Genomic DNA, 12,925 nt, shown 5'->3' on the forward strand with positions numbered 1-12,925 from the left:
GGGGGGGGGGGGGGCTCCAAGGTGCCTCTTGCCTAGGGCCCCCAGAGTGTCTTGAAACAGCCCTGCCTGCTATGTAATGAACCAGTTACTTAAAAGCCTTTCTTTAAACATGAGATACGACATAACCCATCATAACTGTCTGTGTTTAAATATAAACTATTTACATGCACAGCCTGACATGTGAGAAGAGGGGGATGTTGAATAAGAATATGATTTGTATATACCCGTGAGAAACAGAAGCAGAGACTGCTTCCTACCCTTTGCTAAACTCACCAACAAAGGGCCAGTGCTGTTAAACTAACCTTTATCCTAACCCTAAAATCAATATCCCCAGAGCAGAGTGATAATCAGTGAAAGCAATACATTCAAAAATAGAACTGAAAGTCAAAAGGTTAGACAGTTGAGGCAACATCCGGTGCCTGGCCCTGTGTTGGCCACGATGCCTGTGTGCGCCTGTGTTGTGTTCATTTGACTGGCCAGGGGATTATTTCTTGGCGCAGTCTGAAAATGGAATATGACAGTAATCAGATTGACACGGGCTCACAGCAAATTCATATCCAGTCTACCCCTCCAGAGCACTACCTGGCTGCTGTGAATGGTTTGTAGGTTAATACAGTATTAGCAGTCATGGTGAGTTGTGGTTGGCTGCACATGACGGCAGTGTATTCGGTTGGACTGGGATGGCTGTAAATGAATCATCACATTTATTTAAACACTCTGAGAACTAGTATTTATGCATATTGTTATTAGCTTTACCAGCCAGAATGAAAATACATAACAACAAAATGTAATATGGCTGTGACTAACAATTATTTTCCATTATTGATTAATCTGCCATTTTTTTCCCTCAATTGATTAATTGTATATAAAATTTAAGAAAACAGTGAGTCCAAGGTGATGTCTTAAAGGGATAGTGCACCCAAAAATGAAAATTCAGCCATTATCTACTCACCCTCATGCTGAGGGAGGCTCTGGTTTTAGAGTCCTCACAACACTAGCCCCGACATAAAAAGTTGTTTGGAAAAACGCCATTTGAACTCTGTTTTTAGCCTCACTGTAGCCTGTAGCTCTGACTGCCTCTCTGTGCTCCGCGCTCACTTTTTATGTTGGGTCTTCAGGACACTTGGATTACTACGGACGAGCAGTATGGAGATATTTTGTGGTTTCAATTATGTGTTCTTGGACGTTTTAATCTGGGGCGCCGTCAGCCATTAGGTGTGCAGTTGTGCTGCTACCCCCTCGGATCTCCGCAAAGGGATGTGAGGACTCTAAAATTTTTGGGTGCATTATCCCTTTAAATGTGTCTTTTTTTTTTCCGATCAAAAGTCCAGAATGTGAAGATATTCAGTTTTTTNTCAATTATGTGTTCTTGGACGTTTTAATCTGGGGCGCCGTCAGCCATTAGGTGTGCAGTTGTGCTGCTACCCCCTCGGATCTCCGCAAAGGGATTCGAGGACTCTAAAACTTCACCAGGGCCTCCCTCAGCATGAGGGTGAGTAGATAATGGCTGAATTTTCATTTTTGGGTGCATTATCCCTTTAAATGTGTCATTTTTTTTTTTCGATCAAAAGTCCAGAATGTGAAGATATTCAGTTTTTTTTTATTAACCAATTAATTGACAAATTGTTGCAGCACCAAAATATATAGTACCAGTTCTCGATAAGGCACCATTTATAATGGTCTTCTAAGTAGGGCAGGGTGATATGTCCTGAAAATTATATCGCAATATTTTTCGGCTATATTTCGATACACGATCAACTAAGTGCGTTAAAGCAAGCGTTAAAACAAATAGAAAAGTTTGGTAAGTTAAATTTACATCACTTTACTGTAATGCAGCCTTTAAAATGAGGGAAAAAACACCATTAATGCCATATCATGATACAACTACATCCAAAATTTAAGACGATATATAGTCCCAGATCTCGATAACAATATAACATCTTCATATTGCCAATCCCTACTTCTAAGTGGGAAGTACTGCTTTTATTAATGATTAATAATCTATTTAGTAAAGCTTCACAGAACAGCCATAAATAAGAACAATGTGCGTGTTGCCAGGTCCTTTTGACTAATTTGTATCTGAACCTTACCCTCCTGAAAAAAGGCTGCAGAGAATCTCAACCAAAATCTATTATCAGCATCTTGTTAAGCAGTTGTTAATGGATTTTGAACACTTTTAAAACATTTTTACAAAATAAACAGGATAAACACCAGCCAAAGGGATTTTCACAGCCTGGCAACCTGAAGGTTATATCTGTAAAGCATCACTAAATGAATTATCAACCATTAAGAAGCCATTTGTTATATCTTTTATGCCTTTCATAACAGGCGCTTTACACCAGATAGTGGTACCAATATAATAATTATTTGTAAAAAAAAAAAAAAAAAAGCAGAAACCAAAATAACTATCTCGTATGAGAGAAAACCAGCAGATGCAGTGTTATGAAATGTATAGGGCAGGTTGAAGAAGCTCACTTCCCGCCTCAGTGCAGTCCATGAGCTGCTATGAATAGCTTACTAAAGAGGCAGCTGTTGGGTAAACCTTCCCTTTACTGTATGGAAGAGAAATCTGCTGCTGTAGCCTCGAGTGTTAAAATATTAAACCAACTCTGCATGTTCAGGCTGTCAGGTTGGAGAAGGGAATGCTGAGTAAGGATGACACGTAAGCAAAGCAAAGGGAGGAATGGACTCTACTTATAGGACAACAGACTGGTGTGGATGTGACATTGAGTTCTACGTGAGCCCTTGTGAGGTGAACTTGTTTGGTGTTCCAGTTGTGTTGGCCCTGGGCCATATGACTACCTGTTTGGCCCCTCCCACCTCACAGGAATTAATTGGCCTCACATAGTGGGAGCCTATATGAACAGGGTGGTTCCAAGATGGCCGTCTCTGCAGGCTGGCACCTTTGTTTGGTTTACCTGTTTACTTAAATTGTTGCTGTGTGGATCTTCCTTCTTTATTTTGCTCCTGACTGAGCTGGGCATAAAACAGTAAATGATGAGCCAATATTGTGTCATACATGGAAGTAACTTTGAAAAACAAAGATTTCTTCCATAGAGAATCCATGACTGTATCATTATTTCTCATCCTATGTGCATTAAGCATTAGGAGACACATTAAGATTTCAGTCTGGGAGTCAGGTGGTCTGATGCAGACAAACTGTGTCAGTAATGATTTTTCAGGGGGTGAGTCAAGTAGTTTATAGGCTGAGTCTCAGTACATTTTGTCCTAATATATAATCCTATATTATTTAATCATTTAATCGTACAAGATGTTCCACTGAGTTTGATCATGAGTGTATTGCATATTGCCTGGATATTGTAATCACTTATTTGTAGTGTGTGACAGTTGTATGTGTCTGTATTGTTTGTGTTTGTTGTTGTATCCATGTTAAAGGGGAACTAATGTTTTTTTCAACCTGGGCCCTATTTTCCGATCTCCTTTTGTCTAAATGAGTGATAGGATGTTCAGTATTTGACATTTCTCCAGTATGAAGCTAGGGCTGACCTGCCCGCAGCCCGTGAGTGCGCGCTATATTAAATAATAGGGCACTCAGACAGCGTCAAGCAACGTCAAAATACGTCCACTAAAAGTGCATTTTTTCACACAGACTCGGATTGTTAGTGTAATTATCTGACAACATAATGGAAAGGAGAAATGAACGTCTGTGTTTACCTTTAGCTGGATTCGGACATGTTCCTCTGCCTGTTGCTGCTCCCTCTCTCTCTTCGTCTGCAATTCAATTTCAATGAGCTCGGCTCCGTGTACGTCCGTGTACGCTGTGTTCAAATACAAACAGGCGGTCATCAAATTCAGATGGCTCATCCAGATCCAGTTGGTCAAAATTGGGTAAAAATTCAGCCATGACTACTCCAAATAGAGTAACTCCTCGCGTTTGTAAGGTCACTCCAGCGGTAACTTTCTGCAACAACTCAAATCTCGCGAGACGTGAGATTTCAGAGCCAGACTTTCACTCTCTGAGTGAGTGTTTTGACTTGCCACAACAAACATGTCCGAATTTTTACCCAATTTTGACCAACTGGATCTGGATGAGCCATTTGAATTTGATGACCGCCAGTTTTTATTTGAACACAGAGTACACGGACGTACACGGATGCAGAGCTCATTGAAACTGAAGAGCGGACGAGGAGAGAGAGGGAGCAGTGTTACTTCAGTAGTACATATACTAAAATTGCAACAGAAAATATTACTTTTGAGCCCTGTAACTAAAGTAAGGGAAGGAGAAAAACAAATAAAAATGAAATTGTACTAAAAACATATAAAATGGTTATATCTTTATCACTTGCACACTTACTGTATATCTATTTTTTTTGTTTGTTTGTTTTGTTTCTGTTTTTTTTTTAGAGAAATGCAAAATGCTTATTTGTGAACAGACGAATGTATGAACTGCACAGCAAAATAAAAAGTTCAAAAAAATAAAAAATTGCAACAGGCATTGGAACATGTCCGAATCCAGCTGAAGGTAAACACAGACGTTCATTTCTCCTTTCCGTTATGTTGTCGGATAATTATACTAACAATCCGAGCCTATCTGTGTGGAAAAAATGCACTTTTAGTGGACGTATTTTGACGTTGTTTGACGCTGTCTGAGTGCCCTATTATTTAATATAGCGCGTGCTCACGGGCTGCAGGCAGGTCAGCCCTAGCTTCATACTGGAGAAATGTCAAATATTGAACATCCTATCACTCATTTAGACAAAAGTAGATCGGAAAATAGGGCCCAGGTTGAAAAAAACATTAGTTCCCCTTTAATGCTGCCGTCTTGGCCAGGTCACTCTTGAAATCTGGCTTTTTTAACACGTCACTTTGGGCTGTGGAACCTCATATAGACTTGACATTTTATAAAATATGATTGGCTGATTAATTTGAAATATTATAAATGAATTGCCAGGAAAAATATTAACTGCTGCCACAAATATTGTGAGGTGTAAATACAGCAATACTGTGCTGCTATGTTGTGCTTATTTGAGAAAAGCATCCATTCCCTTTTATATGTTTCTGTGTGAAAGTGGACACTATACAATGACATTATGCAGCACACACACACAAGTTAGCCTGAAGTTACTGATTACTGGCAGATTATAGGTGTGAATCTGTTACATGACCCAAGTGTTTGAACGTCTTCAACATTTTCAATCATGTTTGACAGAGTTACTTTGCTCCTTTTCCACACAGTGCGCTGGCATACACAGTAACCCGTGCACAGTTACTGGTCCAGTGGTTTCTGTAAATGTATTCTTGGACAACCTCAATAAGTGATGCTTAAAGAGCAGGAACCCTTTTAAAAGGGCCCCGTAACACCGCAGCGTGACGAGCCCGTGCTGACTAAATGTGATCATCACGCTTCATCTCTAATCTGCATCTCAAAATCTTTTAAGCGATGTTATGTCATCCCTCCTCAGATTATGACGGACACCATCCAACTCCTCTTGAGTCATCATGGCTATGCATCATGGTGTGCACGTTCATATGCATGTGCACTATTGTGGGTCGTTAATAAGAGTACAGTGAGGAAACCCTTCAGCATGCAAGTACATAAATTACACTGATAAAAGAGCCAAACTTTGAGAAAACCTTATTTAGTGTAATAGGAGATTAGCATGTGCAATAATAATATCATGTAATACTATCTGATTTTAATGTCACCACAAATTGAAATAGAAATTCAAGAAATGCATAAAATGCAGACAATCAAATAAGGATCAGTTTCAATGAGCACATGCTGTACGCTAGGCTATTTGTTGTGTCTGTAGATTCTTCAAACAAATGTGATGAACCAGTGACCTTTTGATAGTTAGACCTCAAGTGGTTAATCAATTGACTGACCCCAATCACAGCTCCCATGCATGTCATAATGTGCAAGAAATGTGTTGTGCAAGTACCATACAGTGTGCACAATCTAACACCATTTATTAAAGTATTAAGTGTAACCTTGGGGATGTTTTAACTAATAGAATTTAAGGAAATTACAAAACATTGACACTGTGCCCATGGTGAGTATCCACTCAGTAATTCAAATCTTTAGGAAAAAAATCAGTAAATATTTATAAAGTAGCTTCATAGCTGGGTAGAGTTTTGAGAAATCTTTGAAATAAAACATGGTAATGCTATAAAACAACACTGTCCTTTCCAAATCCCTCTCCCAAGAGGTTACAGGTACATATCAGTTCCTATTTTAGAGGAATTTTAGGCAACAATGGTACATTTAAAATAAGTGTTACTGTAACCACACATTTATGCTAACAAGTTGTAAATTGTTCCAGTGGTTGTTGAAAGAGACTGAAAGTAAAAACATGGATAAGTTACCCTTTTAGTTCCGGTCAGTAAGGGCTAAAGCAAAGGTCAGCAACTTCAACTATCAAAAGAGACATTTTTGACCAAAAATAATTAAAAAGAAATCTGCCTTGAGCCACAAAACATTTTTAGCCTTATGGTAACACTCCGTATTAAGTCTAAATGAGCCTATCAGCATTAAAAATAGGTCTAAATGAGCATTCAAAAATATGTTTTACCACAATATGGCTCCTCTGTGGGCTATTTATCATTATGTGGTATTTTAACATTGCTGCATTTGTGGCGAATGCAAATAGATCTGTCCATGCACTATTAAATTCTGTATTTTCCTCTAAGACTTTTACTTTTATAGATTTGGAATCCATTGCTAGCCTAGCTGGGGAGGTTCAAAACAAGCCACTGCTGTTGAGGTTTGGCAGAATTTAGTGGAAAAGGTGCCAGGTCGTAGACATATGACGCAGACGCACATTTGAGTTGACAAAATGTTAAAACTTTTTTTTTAAATTCAGTGCATAGGTTACCCATTTTTGCAACTTGAGAATGTAAGAATTTCTTTAGGCCTATGACAATGATTAGTTAAAATGAAAATAGTAAAAACAAACAAAAAAACTTAACCTTGACCCCTGGGCTAAAGGGAAGCTAATGCTACATGTTTGGGAAGTGCTGAGCCCCCCAATGACTTCAGTTAATCAACAATGTTTGCTGTTTTTGGATTCTTCGTTCACCAAAGGCATGTGAGAACAAAAAGGTTTTCTTCATGAATTAAACACACAGCCCGGAAAATTCATATATAAATGGTCATTTAGTGGGTGAAATATTCCTTTAAAGCATAATTTTGATGCCAAGTGCCTGTAGAGATTGGTTTGTTTTGTAATGAATCAATAGTACAGTCACATTGTGTCCAACTGCATTTGTTTAGCCAACCAGTAAGGTTCAATCCATGACACTGAACGCAAAATGTAGTACATTTGCACTGACATCTGTTTATCTGTCAAGTGTCCTTGAGTGAGTTTATAGGTCTCTGTGTAATGGGGACACACTATTATTTGACATAACATCTCAGTATTATTATTATTATTATTATTATAATTATTGTTGTTATTGTTATTGTTATTGTTATTTATAGCCGTTTCTTGTATTTTTGTACTTATTTTGCATGCCTAGTTTTTTAAGTTTTAAGTTTAAATTTTGAAATTTTTAATCTGACTCTTTCCCCTTGACTGCTATAACACTGGAATTTCTCAATTATGGGATCAATAAAGGTGTATCTTATCTTATCTTAACATTTCAAAATAGCCTCTGAGTTCTCCTCGTAGCAGTCTGGAGTCTGAACCCCACCAAAGAATAGCTTGTACTGTACGTAAGGACAGTTGTATGTGGATGTGTAGGTAGGGAGGGCTGTGCAAACACAGACTCAGTTGAGTTCCCTGTACACACAGATAATAAAGGTCCCGTCTCTTCTTCCAACCAGGCTTTTTCATCTGATGGAAGACGCCTTACAGATTATGTATTATGTGTATTTCTGTGGTAAACACTTAATGTGCTTTATGAAACTTTATTTTTCTACCTATGTTGCAAAGTTTGAATTACACATACACACACATTGTGGTAATGCAGACTTAATCTGACAGGATGACAGAATATGTTGGGAATTTAAAAAGAAAATTGTCCTTCCCATGTCAACCTGAATGTTAATGGTCTCACAAAGTGATATGGGATGGCTCAGAGCATTCAGTCTCTCTCATTGCGTTAGTCTGAGCCCCGCTACATTAGTGTACTCCCTAAACATGTCTGTCTGCAGCACTCAGCAGGTCATTGGCTTTCAGCTGACCTCAAACAGTGCAGGAAGAAAAGGCAAATAGCAGGGCAGGAAGGATAACCACTGAGTCTGCGTACCCAGACAACCATTTGTTCCAAAAGGCATGCTTCTAGTATTTTACACATCCATGACTGTTTAATCAAGATCATTTCATGGCCTACTTGTTAACCCAATGGAAGTTTCTTTAAGCCTGTAACATTATTACTAATCACTTACTACTGTAGTACCACTACCATAGCACATAAGGAACAGGGTAACAGATTTATAATGAATTTTGAAATGACATTGTTGTTTTAGCTGTCCTTTTTTGTGTTTTTGGATTTCAGGATTGTGTTTGTTTAATTTTTTTATTGGACATATTGTGCTTCTTTGTGTCATCTTTGTCTTCTAACATATTGGGAACATGTTAGAAATAATTGCTTTAACTTATAACTTTAATATGTTGTCTTCATTAGATGAATGGCCTTGAAAGTTGGTGCAGCATTCATGTTCCCCACAAAAATTGTAATTACTTTGAACATCCCTTAAAGGTTCAGTGTGTAGGATTCAGGGGCATCTATTGGCAAAAATGGCATATAATATTCATAATTATGTAAGAATCACGTGAAACTAAGAATCGTTGTGTTTTTGTTACCATAGGATGAGCCGTCTATGTCTGCTTAGGTCATAATGGGGCTGTTTTACAGTGGCCCATAATGGACAAACAAAACAGTGGCTCCAGTGGCGTAAGGTAGTTACGATGGGCCCAATAGTAAATCGCCACATGATAAGAGACTAGACACTGGATAACGTTAACATACATATTACCCAGTAATCATCATTGAATATCTGTATATCATAAAAAATACCAAAGTAGTAATAGTTAATTATAGTTTACTTGGAATAAGCTTGTAATTTTGTTATAGATGCTACTGACTACTTTACAAAAACAAAGGAAAAAAAAAACATGATGGAGATGGGTTTGCCTTTTTCAAGGGCATGTATAGCAAATGACACGGCTTTTAATTTTAATGAGAGTTCCTCTGAAAACTCACAAGGGCCCATTCTCCACCTAAAACATTGTTGGAGAGCCAAATCTCTATGGGCCCCCCACCTCACGGGCCCCAGTGCAACCACACTGCCTGCACTGTCTATGTTTAGGCCCCTGAAAGGCTCTTGATAGGTCCATTTGTGTTTTTGCATTTTAGCGTCGGCCACCTTATTTCTTCCACACAGTTTCAGTACTACAACCTCACTGCTAGATGCCACTAAATCCTACACACTGGACATTTGCCACAATGCACTTACACAATAACAGACTCACAATGGACAGTGTTCAGAAGAAAAGGATCAACATTTAAGCAGCAGAACCAGAAACAATTTATTTTATATTCCATGTATTCCTCTTGCTTGTCAAAACCTGATGCCTTCATTACCCAAAATGCAACGGGATCGTCAACAATGCAGGGATTCAGGTGTATAAATGCAAGTAGCGGATAATGTTGCTAAATGCTAAACTAAGATGGTGAACATGATGAACAAGCTGCTAAACATCATAATGCTAATGCATGTTAACATGCTGATATTAGCATTTAGCTCAAAGCACCTCTGTGCCACAGTATAGCCTTCCAGACCCAGTTGAGGCTGCAGGGTCTTTGTTTTGTTCACATATAGATTTGGAGTTGGAATCTAGCGTGTATCTGTAATCTTTCACTACCAACACTTCTCACTTGCTCACACAAACACACACTTGGAAGCCCAAGCTAGTCCGCACCTGAGCTACGTGTTCATATGTCACCGCTGCATTCTGCACTCTCTCATTCTTTCCCCTCTTTGTTTCTCCTCCACACCCAAGCCCTTTTTTCTGATAGGAGAATGAGGAAGAGGAGGAACTGGAAACCTTGGGAGCGCCTCGGAAAGTTTCTGTGAAGTCTCAATGAAAGCATTAGAAGAGCCTCTCTAGTAATTGACTCAATGGCCAAGAAAGGGCGTACGAAGAGCGAGAAGCCCGAAGCGCTCATCTCTGCCCTGCAGGCAGCCAATGAAGATCTCAGGTCCAAGCTGACTGACATTCAGATAGAGCTACACCAAGAAAAATGCAAGGTACTGTTCAGAATCACAATACACACATTTGCCCTGAGTATTTCAAATATTGTAGCTCACTCTCAATATTTCCACAAAGCCATAAGTCACACTGGCTTATAATGTTTTTAAAGGCCAGGTCCAAAAAAATAAGGGCACTTTAAATGGAATGTTTACAGCAACCTTTGGACACTACAAGCTGCACATGGTCAGGTGCAAGTACATCTTGTGACATGACACTATAGCTAAATGTCATGCTTGTGTTACAGTTTCACATCTTCAGTTAATGGTAAAGCGCTGCATTGTGACTTCATTGTACACTATACATTCATTCAGTAAACTATAGAACACCGTGTATTACATTAGTTTGCTGTATGTTACATGTACAAAACTGGCCACATGCCAGTGAGGACTCAAAGTGCGACACCTCTCTTACATTCGAGACTTTGTGCTTTAATTCATGCAAGGGCGTACTGAGGGGGAACATCTCTCCCATCCCAAGGGGAAATGATGCCCTTCTGATTTGTGACCTATTTTTATTTTTTATTGCTTTTTTGACTTGGTTTCACCTCTCAGGTTACATGCAAACTGTTCTATCTTGGCTAAATCTAAATGTTCCGACCGCATTGCACTTGCTCAGGGCTGTCCAAATGCATAATTCATGAAGTGAACCAGGAAGGGCAAACTTTCAGAGAACTTCCAGAGAGTCTGCTTGGCATGCAGACTTCACTGGACCTTGCTTGGAAGATTAACCATAGTTCAAAAAACGATGTGGCGATGTAAAAGAAAGGAGTTAAAATAACTTCCATAATGTACCATATTTACTTTTGGAGCTCTGAATTGAGCTCTGAAGTCCTGTCATGGCTCAGTGCTCTCACAGACTCGACGTGATGATGGTGAACATATCATGGTACTATGACAGGGTTCAGTCTATAAGTGCGGAGGTTGGACATTTACTTGTAGAGCTTGTTTCAGCAGTACACAGCCTGGGAGATAGATTTTGTGTTAAAACAATCATTTGGTCTTTTACAATTGAAGTCCAAAAAATTACAATTGATCATAAATCAAAAACAGGACAGGAGAGTAGTAAAGGTGCTGCATGAAGTATCAGATCTCTATCAAGAAAACTTAGTGTGATTATAGGCTTAGTGAATTAGAAATGGAGCATTTTACACATTGTTGTTCATGTAAATTCATATATTTGCATGAAATGGTGTTCACTTTTTTCCTGATTAAAGAACCTCCAACTTGATTCTGTTCCCTCCATGTTTTAGACCATTACTACACCCTTAAAAAGATTGACATTTTAACCTCAACTGAAACAATTTTAAGTAAATGAAGAAAATCAAAATAAAGATAAGTCAGTTTGTCAAATATTCAAAAGCAATGTCTGACACCTGGCAGTTGTTTAAAATAACCCCGTTCCTCTTTCTCTGTCGCTCCTCTCAAAGGTGAGCAAACTAGAGCGCGACAAGGTCCAGGAGGTGAAGCGGGTGCGAGAGCAGGAGCAGCACCGTCACACTGCCATGTTGACAGAGCAGCGGGCCAAGTGGCACGAGGAAAAGCAAAAGGAGCTCCAGGCTCTCAGGGAAAACCTGACGCGGCAACATGAGCAGGAGCTGGCCCGCCACGCCAAAATCAAAGAGCAGGAGAACCAGAGGCTCAAAGCTGCGCTGAACGCCATGCGCGACGGCAGCGGAGAGAAGGTGAGGTTAAAAAAGAGGAAGAGAAGCTAATGTTTGATTTTGCAGTTGTGAATGAGATGTGCCAAAATAAACCGATACATTTCTCCCAAAACAAAATCCCAAAGCAGCTGTGGAACTAAACCAGGACAGAGAGGGCAGTCACCTTCACTTCTGAGGAAAAGCTCCAGATAGGGGAGCACTAGAAATAAATACTCATTACTCACCCTTCCTTCCCCCAGATAATCTAAAAAAAACTCCTGACAAGTGTTACGAGGAAATCCTGCCAAACCTCATCAACACCCCTCTTCTTTCCCGCCCCTGCCTCTTCAGGTGCGCACAGCGCTGACCCTGGAAGCCAAGGAAGACGCACGCCGCTTCTTTGACCAGGAGAGAGTGAAGCTTTTGCAGGAGATCGCCGAGCTGAAGAGTCTCAAGAAGCAGACCGATGAGGCTCTCAGCACCATGATCCAGTCTGACAAGATGAAGGCTGGCGACCTGCGGGTGGAGCACCAGCAGCACCAGGAGCAGATCTCCAAGATCAAGTGGGACTGTGAGAGGGACATCCGCAGACTGGTAGGCACAGTCACTGTAACTGAATACTTAACAGCTGACATGATTATAACCACTGTCAGATGTTGGATATCTGTGCAGCATGGGAGCAGGGATGGAGTGCAGTGGGGTAGATTTTTGTCCTGTCACATCAGCTACATTTAAGTTTCTTGTGAACTATCTGAAAGAGTAGTAGAGCTGCAGGGAAATGTACCAAATGTTAAAAGAAAAGTGCCTGTACTATACGATAAGACACCCGTGTTGGGGTCAACATATATTTACCTCACTCGGCGGCACCATAAATGTTGGGGTCAACACACTAGGCTTCTGCGGAGGCACCAAATATGTTGGGGTTAAATTGGCTATCGGAAATAATTAATAATTATTATTAATAATTAATAATTATGTTAAATAATGTGACTTAATTAACATTAAATCACCTCGTGGGGCACCATTTCCGTAAAGGGAAAAATGATAGCCAGTTAAAGGTATCAGT

At 39.7% G+C, this 12,925-nt stretch overlaps 1 protein-coding gene across 3 annotated transcripts in view; it reads left to right on the forward strand.

The window, feature by feature from the left end:
• The window catches only part of jakmip2 (janus kinase and microtubule interacting protein 2), a 37,640-nt gene that overhangs the window by 6,986 nt on the left and 17,729 nt on the right, over positions 1-12,925 (forward strand). For all 3 annotated transcript variants that reach the window (XM_050040538.1, XM_050040539.1, XM_050040540.1), the window contains exons 2-4: positions 9,969-10,216; positions 11,647-11,901; positions 12,211-12,453. In XM_050040538.1, coding sequence (XP_049896495.1) covers positions 10,088-10,216; positions 11,647-11,901; positions 12,211-12,453 — 627 coding nt within the window. In that variant the 5' untranslated portion in view covers positions 9,969-10,087. The remainder of the gene's footprint in view (positions 1-9,968; positions 10,217-11,646; positions 11,902-12,210; positions 12,454-12,925) is intronic.

The sequence above is a fragment of the Epinephelus moara genome, chromosome 3 (genome assembly GCF_006386435.1).
Source record: "Epinephelus moara isolate mb chromosome 3, YSFRI_EMoa_1.0, whole genome shotgun sequence".
Taxonomy (NCBI): Eukaryota; Metazoa; Chordata; class Actinopteri; order Perciformes; family Serranidae; genus Epinephelus; species Epinephelus moara.